Source organism: Macrosteles quadrilineatus, unplaced genomic scaffold (assembly GCF_028750875.1).
Source record: "Macrosteles quadrilineatus isolate MER2022 unplaced genomic scaffold, UCM_ALF_1.0 Scaffold_4__1_contigs__length_99947679, whole genome shotgun sequence".
NCBI classification, from domain to species: domain Eukaryota; kingdom Metazoa; phylum Arthropoda; class Insecta; order Hemiptera; family Cicadellidae; genus Macrosteles; species Macrosteles quadrilineatus.
Window position 1 is genome coordinate 91,592,015 of NW_026542597.1, and position 18,907 is coordinate 91,610,921.

Consider the following 18,907-nt stretch of genomic DNA (forward strand, 5'->3'; position numbering starts at 1 on the left):
TTTCTTTACTTAACTATTTGTTCTATTTTGCAGTAGGCTATGTGAACTTTGTTAAGCCATTTACATTTGAGACCCACTGTGTTTTGTTTCACTTTACTAATTTTTCTACCTAGGCCTACAACCATCAGTTAAATTCAAGTCAACTTAAAAGCTTATCCCAGTTATAATAAACCTCTGGGGTATAACTAGCTTAACTTCTTGGTTTTTGTGGTTAACTAAGTGTCGCATCAGCGAGAGGATGATAAGTTTGAAGTCAGCGTGGAGAAGCAGCGTGGTGGTAGAAGGCCGTAAAGGCAGATAGCCCATAGAGCCCCAGTGTTATGGTTATTTCCCTTCATACAGATACAACGGCTCCCTTGATACCTTTTTATGGCGCCTACTTTCTTGGTTGTTTTTTTTAACCACCCCCTCTTCATCATAGGTGAATTAATCAAAACTCCTAATCAATTTTTAGATCCCTTTATTGTTTTTCATAGAAAGTTAATTAAAACCTTGTGGATTAATTGGCAATAAACTTGTTGAATTTAGGATATAAAAATTTATGAGTTTCCGATGGGGTTTAGCTATTTAACTTGTTAGGTACATTTCACATTTGGTTCAAACCAATGTTAAAACCATTTTACTTAAACGTTTTGTTAAATTTGTCCTTTTGTTTCCTTCTTTGCCGTTGGTGAAAATTCATTAAACCTATTTTAATCAACATCAGAAGTTGTCGTTGTTATCTTACAGCAGAAGTTTCCTTGGTCTTTTGCATATATATCTGCATTTTCTATCACACTATGCTGTTGCTTATTCTTGACAAAGCTTGATTTTAAATGTCAATTTAGGTATACCTACCCCAGAATGACTATATTTGGTTGTAGATTAACTTGTTTCTTTTTGTTTCATAACAGTAGATGTTTTTAATCGTAAATTTAAAAGCTTTTTCTGTAATCAGCATAATCTGCCACAAACTTAACTTTACGTAGGAATATTTCTCTATTCTTTACGTTTTTAGTTGCACTTGCATTAGCTAGGTAAATCGATAAAAGTGTATCTGTAAAGAACTCGGTGTCTTAGACTAGTGGATCTCCACCGTCGTACATACAACAATAGTCTGCCTAATCAGAGCTCAATGCGGTGTTACATTTAACCACAGACAAGGGAAACAAAGATTTAACCTAGATGTTCTCTCTGGAGTATTTTTTGTCGGGATTGTTTGGGCTGATGCATCGACATCAGTTCATGGCCACATCGTGTGCCGTTTACAAGACGTAACAACAAGAATGAGATTATTTTATTGGTTAAAACCGAAGTATCCAAAATAACAGCAATTGAGTGATGTAAGCAAAATTTAAACTCTTGCCCCTAGTGCTCAGTAGTCTACTTGAAGAGAATTTAATTAATTGTAAAAATATAAGCCTTTCCACAAAAATATAAGGTTCATTTGGTTGAAAAATAGGATAGCTTAGAAATAAATAATAGGCTTAGAAATATTTTCCAAAATAACCTCAGTGTGACTTACCATTGAAAATACGCCGAGTCTATATGTATAGGCCTACTCTGTTTAGCCTAGGCTAGTCAATGGTTGGTAACAAATATATTTTCTTTATCCAAGTAAATTTGTATAGGCACACACACAGGCAGGGTGTCCACATTCTGGAAAGCCAGGGATAGTCATGGAAAGTCATGGAAAAAAATTATGGTCATTGAAAGTCATGGAAATAGGCAAAAAGTCATGGAAATCCCCAATGATGGATGGATTTCAGGGGACCTTTCAATGCTCTAGTCGGCCGTAACCGCGACTATTGTAGCATTTTTCCGATTTTTTAACAAATGTACGACAATTTCAATTAATACAGTTGTCCTAGTTTATGGGTTTTGAGTTTGTATTAGTTCATTGTTGTACCTATTTACTCCATTGTTATCTGATAATACATATTTCAATATTTTCTGTGAAATAACTTGTCTAGGCAGTAGTATTCGTGTGTGTACGGTATATTATAATTTTTGAGTTTAGTTCGTGAGTCATGGAAATCAATGGTTAATGGTCATGGATAGTCATGGAAAGTCAGGGAAATTGATGACAAAATTTCTGTGGACACCCTGACAGGGGAAAAAGTTGTGAAAGACTGCTTTAGAATATAGGTCCCAAGCCTAATGTCAATTTTTCCAAAGTTTTCAGTTAGTTTCTTAAAACATGTAGGATAGTCTCAAGAGAAAGTTCAAGTCACGGAAGACACCAGTTGAGGTTTAGTTCTTGGAGTTGCGTCTATAAAGGTTTAATGGTATTGGATCTACACGTAGGGTTTACTACCCATTAAACTGGACTGTACATGTCTGTGACAGTGTGGACTTTGGTAGTGTAGTTGTCTACTCTCCTCCCTCTACCTGCTCTTTGCTCTCAGTTAAGGTTTAACATGATTTTGGAGTTGTGTTTATAAGGTTGTACCTTTGACTATCCCAGGTATGAAAAGGTAATGAATGTATATAATGTGTAGTTGACATGACCATTTTAACACGGTTTAATTAAGCTTATTTCACGTTTTATTTTTAGGTGTTTAGCTTTGACATGGTTTGATTTCAATTAGTTTTTGACGTTCACAATACAAGTTCACAATACAATTTTACATAGGGGTTTTTATCCTCTTTTCTAGGGATCGGTTCAAACCATTCTATTGTTACTATCTGTTGAATGTTTAAAATAAGATACTGTAGAACCTCAATAACAAGTCCCCCAAGGGTGACTTGCTATTGAGGTTCTACTGTCACATCGTTAATTGACAATTGGATTACATCAGAATGGTCTTGGATCGAACCAGTGACCTTCTGATTTTAAGGTGTGCACTTCAACCTCACTTTCCAGACAATATTCATCACAAATTCAAATCCACCATCTGGACCTTGAAAGTGCCAAGGACGTGATAACACCGGTATCACTTTCATTGATAAGTTTCACTGTTTACTACGAAACCGTATCACCGTATCGGGCAATCTGATAGTGTGTGTGTGAGAGAGAGAGGGTGATAGTCTCGGCCCGTGAGTGTGACAGAGATGGTAGATGAGGGTGGGAGGGGGGAATGATAATGAACTTGACAGAATCGTTTATCATGCGGGACTAACACAGGTGTGTGAGTGAGTCATCCTATTGTAAACAGATCTTTGCCAGTGCTCTTTACATGTTGTTCTTCTCCAAGTGCTGGAAGGGATGAATGTATTTGTTTGTGGTAATTTTGTGAGCGGTTTAACGCCAATGGTGAATTTTGCGTTTTTTTAGAGAGCATTTCAAATCCTGGGCTTTATCTAGTCAATAACATAATTTCATCGTCAATCTAGGCTGGCAAAATGACATGTTGGTCAAGAATTTACAATGCTTAGGATCGAACCGCCAACCTCTCAGCTTTGAAGTTTAGGCCTAACCAAAGGTTTTGTTTTACCTGGGTGGTTACACTACACCTGAATACCAAATTGTTACCGGTTTGATCTTTTTGTTATTTTAAAATGGGACAAATAGACTTCATCAGATTCAGATATAGTGGTCCTGACTATAAATGCATTAGTCAGTGACAAAGCTAGGTACTTAACACCATTCTACACTCACCTTGCATTCATCCCAGTTAAAATATGTGAACAAAGCATCACTGTGATAAATGACATGAACGATCTACAAAAAACACATTTTTTGGGGGTTTGTACCGCCCCCTCTAAAAAACTGATTGTCATTCTAGCTTGCCAAATACCACTACAGTAGTGTTGACTTTAAGAACCTCATTTTCCTTAGGCAACAAATTTTTTTGTTCGAGGTTTTTATCCCCCTTTTGCAATGAATTGGAAGGAAATATTTTGAGAAATAATAACTGTTAAAAGTGGAAATGTTAAAAAAGCAGCAGCCTCATTATACAATTTCCAACAACTAGACATGTCAACGTCGTCCTGTCCAGCGAGTCAGTCCCGCGAGATAGGCGTATGTTACGTATAATTGACACAGTGTATAGTGTATACCGTGTTGTGTATGACAACGTCGCTGTTGGGGAGAGGGGGTTAATCCGATATTCCCCTCCCTCGCCCCTCCCGCATTGGGACTTATTGTATCAAGCCTTGACTAATGTGACATATTAATAAAAGTGCAAAATCGTCCAGTTGTACAGGCGGTTACTGTGGTCGATTCTAGAGTTTTTGTATCGTTGGTTGAGTAATTTTGTAAGTACAGTATCTTGTGCGATCTGCCGTGATGATAATGTGTCTGTACACTGGGTAGGTACAGTCAAGGATTTTCCACAACTTGTGGAACAAGTACTAGAACGGGTTGTAGAAAGCAGGTTTCTATATGCTAAAGGGTAGAGGTCTTGAGATATTGTTGCAATATGAAGGTAAGATAATAACTGGGTTGAATTAATAATTTCGCAATTAATGAGAGTGTGCCCTCTTAATAGGAGTTCTAAGGTTGGAAGATCGATCCTATTGATATATAAAATTACTTCTATTACGTAATAGTGACCTGTTGTTGGTCAGTTTTGTTTAATATCAAGTCATACATTTCCATCCACATCGTTGCCAAAGCTTGGCAAACCAGTACAAGTCTATTGCTTCCCATCCTTAACACTTTTCATGTGTTAAGATAAATATGTATAGTTGGATAATATCTTCAAAAACTTCCACTTTGCCGATCAACCTCCAAGGTATTATATGCAAGAGTTGTTTTGGGTAGTTTACAGTTAATGGAATTATTGGACAAACCCATAACCTATCACTAAACGTCACAATTTATAATCATTTGACAACCCCCCCCCTCCAACAAACGCCACCAACGTACAAGAATACAACAGTAGTTGTGTATAGTTCTCTGTGTAGTGGGATGTTTTGACAGGTCTGTTAGTGCGGTATCAATCCCGGCTGCCAATCATAGTCTAGACAGATTCCCCCACCCCCCTACACGTCAGCTACCAAGGCACAAGAATACAACAGTAGTTTGTGTATAGTTCTCTGTGTAGTGGGATGTTTTGACAGGTCTTTGTGCGGTATCAATCCCGGCTGCCAATCACAGTCTAGACATATCCCCCCACCCCCCTACACGTCAGCTACCAAGGCACAAGAATACAACAGTAGTTGTGTATAGTTCTCTGTGTAGTGGGATGTTTTGACAGGTCTTTGTGCGGTATCAATCCCGGCTGCCAATCACAGTCTAGACATATCCCCCACCCCCCTACACGTCAGCTACCAAGGCACAAGAATACAACAATAGTTGTGTATAGTTCTCTGTGTAGTGGGATGTTTTGACAGGTCTGTTAGTGCGGTATCAATCCCGGCTGCCAATCACAGTCTAGACATATCCCCCCACCCCCCTACACGTCAGCTACCAAGGCACAAGAATACAACAGTAGTTGTGTATAGTTCTCTGTGTAGTGGGATGTTTTGACAGGTCTTTGTGCGGTATCAATCCCGGCTGCCAATCAAAGTCTAGACATATCCCCCCACCCCCCTACACGTCAGCTACCAAGGCACAAGAATACAACAGTAGTTGTGTATAGTTCTCTGTGTAGTGGGATGTTTTGACAGGTCTTTGTGCGGTATCAATCCCGGCTGCCAATCACAGTCTAGACATATCCCCCACCCCCCTACACGTCAGCTACCAAGGCACAAGAATACAACAGTAGTTGTGTATAGTTCTCTGTGTAGTGGGATGTTTTGACAGGTCTTTGTGCGGTATCAATCCCGGCTGCCAATCACAGTCTAGACAGATTCCCCCACCCCCCTACACGTCAGCTACCAAGGCACAAGAATACAACAGTAGTTGTGTATAGTTCTCTGTGTAGTGGGATGTTTTGACAGGTCTTTGTGCGGTATCAATCCCGGCTGCCAATCACAGTCTAGACATATCCCCCACCCCCCTACACGTCAGCTACCAAGGCACAAGAATACAACAGTAGTTGTGTATAGTTCTCTGTGTAGTGGGATGTTTTGACAGGTCTGTTAGTGCGGTATCAATCCCGGCTGCCAATCACAGTCTAGACATATCCCCCACCCCCCTACACGTCAGCTACCAAGGCACAAGAATACAACAATAGTTGTGTATAGTTCTCTGTGTAGTGGGATGTTTTGACAGGTCTGTTAGTGCGGTATCAATCCCGGCTGCCAATCACAGTCTAGACATATCCCCCACCCCCCTACACGTCAGCTACCAAGGCACAAGAATACAACAATAGTTGTGTATAGTTCTCTGTGTAGTGGGATGTTTTGACAGGTCTTTGTGCGGTATCAATCCCGGCTGCCAATCACAGTCTAGACAGATTCCCCCACCCCCCACACGTCAGCTACCAAGGCACAAGAATACAACAGTAGTTGTGTATAGTTCTCTGTGTAGTGGGATGTTTTGACAGGTCTGTTAGTGCGGTATCAATCCCGGCTGCCAATCACAGTCTAGACATATCCCCCACCCCCCTACACGTCAGCTACCAAGGCACAAGAATACAACAGTAGTTGTGTATAGTTCTCTGTGTAGTGGGATGTTTTGACAGGTCTGTTAGTGCGGTATCAATCCCGGCTGCCAATCACAGTCTAGACATATCCCCCACCCCCCTACACGTCAGCTACCAAGGTACAAGAATACAACAGTAGTTGTGTATAGTTCTCTGTGTAGTGGGATGTTTTGACAGGTCTTTGTGCGGTATCAATCCCGGCTGCCAATCACAGTCTAGACAGATTCCCCCACCCCCCACACGTCAGCTACCAAGGTGCCAGAATACAACAATAGTTGTGTATAGTTATCTGTGTAGTGGGATGTTTTGACAGGTCTTTGTGCGGTATCAATCCCGGCTGCCAATCACAGTCTAGACAGATTCCCCCACCCCCCACACGTCAGCTACCAAGGTGCCAGAATACAACAATAGTTGTGTATAGTTATCTGTGTAGTGGGATGTTTTGACAGGTCTTTGTGCGGTATCAATCCCGGCTGCCAATCACAGTCTAGACAGATTCCCCCACCCCCCACACGTCAGCTACCAAGGTGCCAGAATACAACAATAGTTGTGTATAGTTCTCTGTGTAGTGGGATGTTTTGACAGGTCTGTTAGTGCGGTATCAATCCCGGCTGCCAATCACAGTCTAGACATATCCCCCACCCCCCTACACGTCAGCTACCAAGGTACAAGAATACAACAGTAGTTGTGTATAGTTCTCTGTGTAGTGGGATGTTTTGACAGGTCTGTTAGTGCGGTATCAATCCCGGCTGCCAATCACAGTCTAGACATATCCCCCACCCCCCACACGTCAGCTACCAAGGTGCCAGAATACAACAATAGTTGTGTATAGTTCTCTGTGTAGTGGGATGTTTTGACAGGTCTTTGTGCGGTATCAATCCCGGCTGCCAATCACAGTCTAGACATATCCCCCACCCCCCTACACGTCAGCTACCAAGGCACAAGAATACAACAGTAGTTGTGTATAGTTATCTGTGTAGTGGGATGTTTTGACAGGTCTGTTAGTGCGGTATCAATCCCGGCTGCCAATCACAGTCTAGACATATCCCCCACCCCCCTACACGTCAGCTACCAAGGCACAAGAATACAACAGTAGTTTGTGTATAGTTCTCTGTGTAGTGGGATGTTTTGACAGGTCTTTGTGCGGTATCAATCCCGGCTGCCAATCACAGTCTAGACATATCCCCCACCCCCCTACACGTCAGCTACCAAGGCACAAGAATACAACAATAGTTGTGTATAGTTCTCTGTGTAGTGGGATGTTTTGACAGGTCTGTTAGTGCGGTATCAATCCCGGCTGCCAATCACAGTCTAGACATATCCCCCACCCCCCTACACGTCAGCTACCAAGGCACAAGAATACAACAGTAGTTGTGTATAGTTCTCTGTGTAGTGGGATGTTTTGACAGGTCTGTTAGTGCGGTATCAATCCCGGCTGCCAATCACAGTCTAGACATATCCCCCACCCCCCTACACGTCAGCTACCAAGGCACAAGAATACAACAGTAGTTGTGTATAGTTATCTGTGTAGTGGGATGTTTTGACAGGTCTGTTAGTGCGGTATCAATCCCGGCTGCCAATCACAGTCTAGACATATCCCCCACCCCCCTACACGTCAGCTACCAAGGCACAAGAATACAACAGTAGTTGTGTATAGTTCTCTGTGTAGTGGGATGTTTTGACAGGTCTTTGTGCGGTATCAATCCCGGCTGCCAATCACAGTCTAGACATATCCCCCACCCCCCTACACGTCAGCTACCAAGGCACAAGAATACAACAGTAGTTGTGTATAGTTCTCTGTGTAGTGGGATGTTTTGACAGGTCTGTTAGTGCGGTATCAATCCCGGCTGCCAATCACAGTCTAGACATATCCCCCACCTCCCCCACACGTCAGCTACCAAGGCACAAGAATACAACAGTAGTTGTGTATAGTTATCTGTGTAGTGGGATGTTTTGACAGGTCTGTTAGTGCGGTATCAATCCCGGCTGCCAATCACAGTCTAGACATATCCCCCACCCCCCTACACGTCAGCTACCAAGGCACAAGAATACAACAGTAGTTTGTGTATAGTTCTCTGTGTAGTGGGATGTTTTGACAGGTCTGTTAGTGCGGTATCAATCCCGGCTGCCAATCACAGTCTAGACATATCCCCCACCCCCCTACACGTCAGCTACCAAGGCACAAGAATACAACAGTAGTTTGTGTATAGTTCTCTGTGTAGTGGGATGTTTTGACAGGTCTGTTAGTGCGGTATCAATCCCGGCTGCCAATCACAGTCTAGACAGATCCCCCACCTCCCTACACGTCAGCTACCAAGGTACAAGAATACAACAATAGTTGTGTATAGTTCTCTGTGTAGTGGGATGTTTTGACAGGTCTGTTAGTGCGGTATCAATCCCGGCTGCCAATCACAGTCTAGACAGATCCTTCCACCTCCCCACACGTCAGTCACCAAGGTACAAGAATACAACGGTAGTTGTGTATAGTTCTCTGTGTAGTGGGATGATTTGACAGGTCTGTTAGTGCGGTATCAATCCCGGCTGCCAATCACAGTCTAGACAGATCCTTCCACCTCCCCACACGTCAGTCACCAAGGTACAAGAATACAACGGTAGTTGTGTATTATAGTTCTCTGTGTAGTGGGATGTTTTGACAGGTCTGTTAGTGCGGTATCAATCCCGGCTGCCAATCACAGTCTAGACAGATCCCCCCACCCCCCACACGTCAGCTACCAAGGTACAAGGATACAACCGTAGTTGTGTATAGTTCCCTGTGTAGTGGGATGTTTTGACAGGTCTGTTAGTGCGGTATCAATCCCGGCTGCCAATCACAGTCTAGACAGATCCCCCCACCCCCCACACGTCAGTCACCAAGGTACAAGGATACAACCGTAGTTGTGTATAGTTCCCTGTGTAGTGGGATGTTTTGACAGGTCTGTTAGTGCGGTATCAATCCCGGCTGCCAATCACAGTCTAGACAGATCCCCCCACCCCCCACACGTCAGCTACCAAGGTACAGGAATACAACAGTAGTTGTGTATAGTTCTCTGTGTAGTGGGATTTGACAGATCTGTTAGTGCGGTATCAATCCTGGCTGCCAATCACAGTCTAGACAGATCCCCCCCACCTCCCCCACACGCGCTCACTCCAAGAAACCCATTTATTTCCTCACGGTTATTTATGAATGGCGGCGGCAAGTGGCACGAGTTGTAACGTAGACCTTGATTCATTCATGACTCTGGGCCGTTATATTATCGCCAATTTATTTCCGCCGTCTCAGCTGATTTCCATCGGCTCGCGGTATCTTTGCCTCCATCTCTCTTTGTTTGCTCCCATCTGTCAGTGTCTAATTAACAGCCTTATCTCCCTTGATAACGGTTTCCCACGGTGGTGGCTTCGTTGATTAATTTGACGGTTTATTGCTGGTGATGAGTAATTTTCAATGCCGTCAACTTCTGCCTTCTTTCAATTGAATTTTTAAACGTTTTCCTCCTGAAAATGTGTTATTCAGTAAACCAATTTCTTTTATGTCACCCAAATAATATTTATTAGTGGGTCTCGCCTAAACACTCACTAAGTAGCATGAAACCGATGAAACATTCAGTACTCATACTTAACGGCATTTTACCCATGAGCAGGTAGAAAGTGTTACGTTCACAAAATTTCTAAAGCACGTTTTACTCCAGAGATTTCGAGTTCCGCTTAGTTTGGCGCCCGATCCACCGAAACTAAGTGAATCAACGGCGACAAACTCTGTATATCCAGTCCGTTGCCGTTACGCATCTCTTTCCCTCCCAACATCACTCTCTCTCTCGTTACCAATTGAATAGTATACATCATCCGTCGTAAAATTTGTTGATGTTAATTTTTTTATATTCGTGAAGTTTGAATTTAGACAGTCAGAAAATACTCCTCAGTATTACAAATACATCAGGTACTGATAGCAAACCAAATTTCGCCACAATCCTTCGGTAGTGTCCTAAAATAGGTCATGTGCCGATTCCGCGGGGTGGAGATGTGCCGCCGCTGCGTATTGATCTGCTCGGCGATCTTGCAGGCTAGTTTCTAGCAATATTTCGTCCCTCTAAAGTAGCTTTTTTAAAATCATATCTTCGTGTACATGCTGTAAGCAACATGACATTCGAAGGGTGGAATTAAAACGAAACCTCTTACTAGCTTTTAAAATATTTAATTTTACTTGTATGACAACGAATTAGCAATAAAATTCATTTTGAAAACTGAATTCATTATTTACACTTAGTAGAAACATACATGTTTTTTAGAGTCGCAAATTCTGAACCGTCTAAGCTGTGGTGTAAAAATTTTTGAGCATTCTGAACCCTGTTTGCTCAGGGAGTTCGGCTGGAGCTCAATCATTCAGTTAGTCGCATTCCTTGGGCAATATGCCTAGAAATGTGGTGTAATATATTGGGCCTAATCAATTCATTACCTTTTTAATTATTAAAAAGCGGGCATTTTTGTTTGAATCCAACAGCTTTTTGATGGTGAAGTGCCAATATATTGTTGATGGTTAAAAAAGCTAACAGCTTTTTGATTATTAGAAGCCAACAGCTTTTTATGGTTAGAAGCAAACAGCTTTTGGATGATCAGGAGCCAACAGCTTTTGATGATTATAAGGCAACAGCTTTTGATGATTATAAGGGAACAGCTTTTGATGATTATAAGGCAACAGCTTTTTATGGATAAAAGCCAACCGCTTTTTATGGATAAAAGCCAACCGCTCTTTGACTGCTAAAAACGGAACCATACTCTATATTGAGGTAAATTTTCCACCAGTCTTATATGACTACGTATAAAACAATTAAAACTTGATTGAAATATACTTCGTATTATCGTCAGCATTACGAGAGTACAGCAGAGGTCCAGTAGGGTTGGCTGCAGTCAGCCACGGATCGATGGTGATGCAGCCAGAGACTGCTGAGTGTTGATGCACTGAAAAATCAATATCATTGTTGATCCGAGCCAAAAATTATGGTTTATTATTATTAAGCTATAATTGTATAGATTTTATATAAATTGCGTCATAATTTTGTATAGTTGAATTGAGTAGATAAAGTACTCGATTTACATTGAAAAGGATTGAATTTGGGGAAAAGTAGTAGCTCTGTATGGCTGTCTTTGGACTTATGGGTTTTAATAAATAGTTTTGGACAAAGATCGCTTGTTTAAATAAGTTACAAAGCTACAAAGGTCATTCACCCTGCTTTCATTTGAGCTTAAAATAGGCGTACGCCTCTCCAAGTGTATTGAAATACAGTACCACTATTTAAATATTTTGCTTGTATTTATTGCATAATATAGATACAATTTACAGTATAAAGTGACGGTTGTGGCTTAAATGGCTGCTGTTTTAATCTCTTTTGATTATTAAAATGCCTTCATTATTATCCACTTCCGAATTATTAAACACCAAAATTAATTTAATATAAATGGTACAAACAAAAGTATATTTACATTAATTTTAATTTCATAGAAATTTAACAAAATTTTGAACATATAATAAATGGTTAAATAATATCTTTATCATCGCGTAGTCATATAAACATGTACAATAAAATAAATAATATGTAAATATGCTAAAGGGAAAATACTTTCTTTAATCAAATGGATGTAAAGTTCTGTTGTGTTCTGTAAACTGAACATTCAAAGCGTGGTGTGATGTAAGTAAATAGCTGTGAGCCAAGAGTACTTGTACTTTCTCGGAACATCGTGTATTTTTATTGGTGAATTGTATGTTTAAAATTCTGAGATTTTTAAATCATGTCTTTGTGCGTTGTGTTATTTGCCGTCGAAGAGCGAAAACACCTCTCCCTCTTGGTTCTTACGTTATGAAAAGAATTTCGATGTTGTTCATTAATTTTATTTTTAATATCGCTTATTTATACGCTTGTACATCGTTCACTCTGAACATGGATTTATTCAATGTTACAAAAATGTTCAAGGTACAACTTTATCAGCGTGAAAACAGCATAATGTTTACTATTAGAAATCAATGTCCCCTTCCAGGGATAAATTAAATAAAGGTTTGAAGCTTCATTATTTTTCGCCTAAAAAGTGGTCATGTTTTGTCAAAGATTTTCCCTAGATCGGAACTAATTTTTGTACAAAAGAAAATAAAGAAAATAAAATTGGTTTGATGGATGTATCCGTCTTTGGTCCACAAAATATGTAAGGTGGACTATTAAAAAAAATCTATAACGTTTTTACCGAACTACCTTCTACTGTATCCAATTACATTACAAATCTTTTTACCGATCCTAAAATCGTTTCAGTCCATCGTCGACTATCGGTTTCACTCCCCGCGTGGACTCTGCTGGAATATCGTCAGTTTTTATCGAATCAGGCTTTGCCGCTGCCGCTGTCTAGTGAGCCGCTGTCTAGTGAGCGGACGTTTGTTATTTGATGTGCGGCCCGTGGGGATTAAGACGGTACACGGTACACTGCCCCCTGGTCCCCTGCAGGGGTAGTCTCGCCCCGCCCTGCGCCGCCATTGGTCCATCGACCAGGGGGGTGCTAGGGGGGCGGGGGGGGGTGTGTGTTTTGTCCGAGATCCCGCTGATGTATACTCTGTCATTAACGTTCCGTATAATAAACTACTTCTTTGCTCGATGCAAATTTTTGTTTTCAAAGCCGCTATGCGTTTAGAAGGGTTTCCCCGACTAGGGTTTTAATAGTTGAGGTGGAAAAGCCCCTGTGGTGTTTACGTTGTAAATCCCCCCTTTGTAGTTGGTTCAGGTATATTTTTAGGGGTGATAGTTTTGTGGTTTTTGACATTGGGCGCTTTGGAATGTTGTGTTGATAGTTTTTAAGGGCCCTCATATCTCTAGAGTTTTAATATAGTAATAGTTATGGTCCATATTTGGCCTAATATAGTTACGTAGGTACTTGGAAATTTGTAATTTCAATTGTTTTCAAAGTGTGAAGGAAATACCATTAAACCGTGCTCATACATCAATTCCTAACCTCTTCTTGAATGATCATAGTTATATTTTCTATACTGAGATTTTCACAATTTCAGTTAATTATCATTCGCCTTTGGGCCATAATTTTAAACTCCCCTTGTCCACAAATCTTAATTCATCTTATCTTTCTTATAAATTTAAAAGTGTTTAAGAATAAAGTTACAAGGTGAAAATATTTACAATCGAACACTATTGTACTGTTTACACTTTCGGAACGGAAATACTTACTTTTGTCTTAATACAATGTGCCTACCAACCACAATTTCGAGTCTAGAGACGTTTGATTTCCTGGTTTTCACTAAATTCAAACAATATTTTATGGAGTATTATGGATGAATACTTACTGTAAGCTGAATACATCTAAAGATATATGATTATAATTTGTACATAGCAAATACACCAATACGTATTTAAATAGTGAAAGATGGACGTTGAATGTCAAAGATAGTACATCAATGGTAACTGTATGTAATACGAAGGTTCTAAATCAAAGGACGTTGACGATAAGATGTCATAAAACACCACATTACAATAGTTGAACTTTTAAAACCCCATGGGCCATGATTCAATCGCAGCCCATTGTCGTCAGAACTGCCTCGTCTTGTCGTGGGGTCGGAGGCTGATTGCTGAAGAGAGATGGCGATAGTGACAGGTGGACGATGTAAACAGAGAGGGTCAAGGTCAATGACCTCGCGACCTTGGCTTATCACATCAGTCACGTGACTCAGTCAGCTGTTTATCAGCTGTAACCTACAGTAGCGCACGCCACACTATCACGACCCGCCGAATAAGCAGCGGGTCTCTGCGATACGATACGGATATAATGTTCCACGTGTGTTTCGTTTACATATTTACAATTAGCGGATTTCATTTTTTGGTTTGTAAAATTTTTTGCAGAAATCTAGTAACTGTACTTTTTAAACTTTTAAAGCTACAGTTACACTTCGTGGCAATATTTTCCCGTACATCATATTTGTCTCAAACTCGTTTTTGGAGTTTGAAATTTTAAAAACACGGAGTGGAAATTAACTGATAATGCAAGAGTCAAGGAACTTGATTTTAAACGTCCAATAATAGCATTGATTCTTTACAACATCTTATAAAGAGGCTCTCTCTTGGCAGTCTTCATTTGAAACTACAATTTCTGTTGCAGTAATTTTTTGTAAGGGATTAAAATGCGAGTGGTTCTCAAAACCTACAAAATTTTCTGTATTTTCCACAGGACAATAAATTTCTACTTTCCCGTGAGTTTAGAGATAGTAATTGTATCTGGATATATTTAAGTCAATCGAAATATATGTGTACTTGTATTTGATATATTTAGTTTCATCGATCTAGCCTACCTACTATATCCTTAATTTGGCATTACCCTGGCACGTATGTATTTTACCTGGCGTTCATGTGGCACTCCCATATTGCCTAGGGTATTGTTGTAAGGAACTACAGTACTTGTACACTGGCTATGTTGCTTATCATGTTGTTTATTGTTGCAGGGTGGTCGAGGCAGTCAGTACGGTGGCGGTAGCGGGTCACCAGGCCCCGTGTATCCCCCCAGTGCCGGGTCCCCAGCAGGTCCGGGCCCTACACCTCCTCAGCAGTACCCTCCGTACCCTCACAGGTACCCTTCCCCATCCCCCGCGTCACCGTCAGCACCTCCGCAGCAGCCTCAGGCCAGGCCGCCCTTCCCCGCACACCAGGTACGCTCACAACTACTGTAGGAGTATAGGGAGGGGTTATAAGAGTAAATGTTGATGTATGTTTACCGACAAGTACGGAGCGTCTCTAAAGCAATGTATTTCGAAGTATTCAGCGACTCTAGTGGTCCTTTAACCACAGGAACCGCGAATCAACCCGTTTTGCATTTTGTACGCTTTTACGGACACGGGTCTTAGTTTGATACAGTTCCAAAGTCGAAACCTCAAATTAAGTTGAAATACCTGTCTATAAAAATTATGAAGTTAGTAGAAGAAGTAAAGTACTCAATCGTGCCCTCACAAGGGTTGAAATGAGGGTTGATGCAATCCGCATGTCAATTATTTACGTTTTCCAGTAATACTGCAAGACCTGTACTGCACGGTAGACGTGGAAGTTTAGCTTACTGTAGTAGTGGTTTTAGAGCTCGTCCTAAAACTATAAAACGTCATAGTATCAAATATATTTTGTTAACAGAAACGGGTAAAATTGTTTTCAGCCGATCTATGGACGAATATTAAGGGAATGTTGTGTTGAATGCTGTGTATTGCTGGTATTGACAGAGAAACTAAATACCCCCGCCGCAGCAAACCTGCTGACTAAGCGAATTTCCATTTGACTGATTGGATTTACACTGAAATGTCTACTTAAAAATATAACATTTATTCCCGATTTAAATAGAATTAGTTTAACAAGTACTTAGGTTTGCTGCATCAGGGAGGGTAAAACAGTTTTTTTTTGTAAAATGTTAATAGTTAGTAAGAAATAAAAACATTTTCCAAATTTGATCAAAATATGTTCATAAACAAGCAAACTACAACAGTTTACTTATTCTCCATAAGAATAACATGAGAATTTTAAATTTACAATTTTTTGGAATTTTCTCCGTAACCATTAGGCGCATAATAACGCTTCATTATACTAAATTATTTGTTTTTTTAAGCTCTACAAAATGGTTTGGAAATAAATTGCTAAATTTTATGTTTTTTGGGTCAAAAATGGGAAAAACCTATTTTTACCCCATAAAACCCCCCGTAAACACCCGTTCCCATGGTCCGATCATGCTGGATCGCGAACTCGTTCGAATAAACGTAGGTTTACACGTTTGTACCAAATTTCATCAAAATCGGATCATTTTTGCTCGAGTTATCGTGCTGACGGACACATATATATATAAATATATATATATATATATATATATATATATATATATATATATATATGAATTTGAACGGATGGTGTTTTTGGCCTCTAGGGACCTCAAAACGAAAAAAAAAATCGGTCCCGCGTCCAGGTCTTACCATGAGTACTACGGTAATAGCTTATTCCCTATATGGGAAATTCGCTAAAAAGACAAAGACACAACTGAAAAATATCCTCTATAATTTTTTTCAACATTATTACCACTGCATCTTTGAAATCTTTAGTATAACTGCCTCATTTTATTACATTTTAATGTATTTGTCAGTACAGTATCTATATTGTTTTCGGTAATGAATGAAATGTACACTGCCCCTTGTAAGCAATACAATTGCCTTGTCATCACACAGGTATTACGTTTTACCATTCCAGCCATCGCCCTAGTAATATTACTATCTACAATTTCCCACATCAGGAATATTACTCGAAAAGTGAGCAAATACATTACAGAGGACGTTTTATCGTACAAAATTATTTATCAGAGGTTTTAAGGCTGTAGAGTGTTTGTATTGCCGCTGAGTCGCCCAGTTCGGTTCTGTGTTCTGTGGCGGTCGCTTAGCAACAGATGACGTCACCGCCGCCATCTTGGATCCTCCCCTCCCCGCCCATCCACGGCTAACCTAACTACTATAAAAACGTTTCTGTTATCTGACGTTTTTCCCTTCTGTTATTATTTTAAGTTTTTGTTGACGCGATCGCAGTTCAGTTACCAGTTTGCTAACGGAAATTCCGAACATTTAAGCTTCGAGAAAAGCAAAAGGATGAGCGCTCTATTTACCCGGCGATCTCTCACAGTCCTGGATTTGACGCTGTTGTTTTCTCCAATTGAGAATTGTTATTTTTATTTGGAAATGCCATACACCTTTGTGTTTACGGTGAATTTTAACACGAATGATAGCTGAATAGTTAAATAAATAATAATATATCAAGATGGAACCTTGTTTTTGAACTAATATTGCATACAAACAGTTCGTGGTAAGTGAGGGTTTGTAAAACATTCAATACAGTAGTTAGTTTTAGATTCATTTCTTAGTATTTCACGATTGAAAATTCATATTATAAGGTAATGGGATATACGAAACACACTGAGTGATCTAAAGCACAGTAAACTGTCAGTGCAGAATGTTCAGGTATCGAGCTACTTGACTTTACCGTATGTGTCGTTCATATGTGCAGTGTTCAGTGTCCAATGTAGAACGCCGGCCGAGTCGCGCCGCGCTGTCGGAGCCGCTGCCATTACGACACGGCGGTCTGAGAACAGTGAGTCAGCGACGAGTCAAAGGAAATGAGCCGCTGTCTGTGAGACCTTGGCCAGTCAGCTGTCAGGAGATTGTATACTATAATAATATCGTTTGACGTTGTCGTTCGCTAGAAGTGCAGTAAAATGTGCTCGTTGTTCGCTAGCAACAGTGGGCAGACTACGTACAGTAGTTCGTTATCTGTTTGGTAGAACGTTCACGTAGTTCGTTATCTGCTCGGTAGAACGTTCACGTAGTTCGTTATCTGCTCGGTAGAACGTTCACGTAGTTCGTTATCTGCTCGGTAGAACGTTCACGTAGTTCGTTATCTGCTCGGTAGAACATTCACGTAGTTCGTTGTAGTTCGTTATCTGCTCGGTAGAACGTTCACGTAGTTCGTTATCTGTTCGGTAGAACATTCACGTAGTTCGTTATCTGCTCGGTAGAACGTTCACGTAGTTCGTTATCTGTTCGGTAGAACGTTCACGTAGTTCGTTATCTGCTCGGTAGAACGTTCACGTAGTTCTTTATCTGCTCGGTAGAACGTCGACGTATTTCGTTATCTGCTCGGTAGAACGTTCACGTAGTTTGTTATCTGTTCGGTAGAACTTTCACGTAGTTTGTTATCTGTTCGGTAGAACGTTCACGTAGTTTGTTATCTGTTCGGTAGAACGTTCACGTAGTTTGTTATCTGCTCGGTAGAACGTTCACGTAGTTTGTTATCTGTTCGGTAGAACGTTCACGTAGTTTGCTATCTGCTCGGTAGAATGTTCACGTAGTTCGTTATCTGTTCGGTAGAACGTTCACGTAGTTTGTTATCTGTTCGGTAGAACGTTCACGTAGTTTGTTATCTGCTCGGTAGAATGTTCACGTAGTTCGTTATCTGTTCGGTAGAACGTTCACGTAGTTTGTTATCTGTTCGGTAGAACGTTCACGTAGTTTGTTATCTGTTCGGTAGAACGTTCACGTAGTTTGTTATCTGCTCGGTAGAATGTTCACGTAGTTCGTTATCTGTTCGGTAGAACGTTCACGTAGTTTGTTATCTGTTCGGTAGAACGTTCACGTAGTTTGTTATCTGTTCGGTAGAACGTTCACGTAGTTTGTTATCTGCTCGGTAGAACGTTCACGTAGTTTGTTATCTGTTCGGTAGAACGTTCACGTAGTTTGTTATCTGTTCGGTAGAACGTTCACGTAGTTCGTTATCTGTTCGGTAGAACGTTCACGTAGTTTGTTATCTGCTCGGTAGAACGTCGACGTATTTCGTTATCTGTTCGGTTGAACGTTCACGTAGTTCGTTATCTGTTCGGTAGAATGTTCACGTAGTTTGTTATCTGTTCGG

The 18,907-nt window shown here is 40.6% G+C and overlaps 1 protein-coding gene across 4 annotated transcripts in view; it reads left to right on the top strand.

The window, feature by feature from the left end:
• Positions 1-18,907, top strand: part of LOC128991539 (trithorax group protein osa-like) — a 105,868-nt gene that overhangs the window by 8,285 nt on the left and 78,676 nt on the right. For all 4 annotated transcript variants that reach the window (XM_054414514.1, XM_054414515.1, XM_054414516.1 and 1 more), the window contains exon 2: positions 14,932-15,135. In XM_054414514.1, the coding sequence (XP_054270489.1) occupies positions 14,932-15,135 (204 nt within the window). The remainder of the gene's footprint in view (positions 1-14,931; positions 15,136-18,907) is intronic.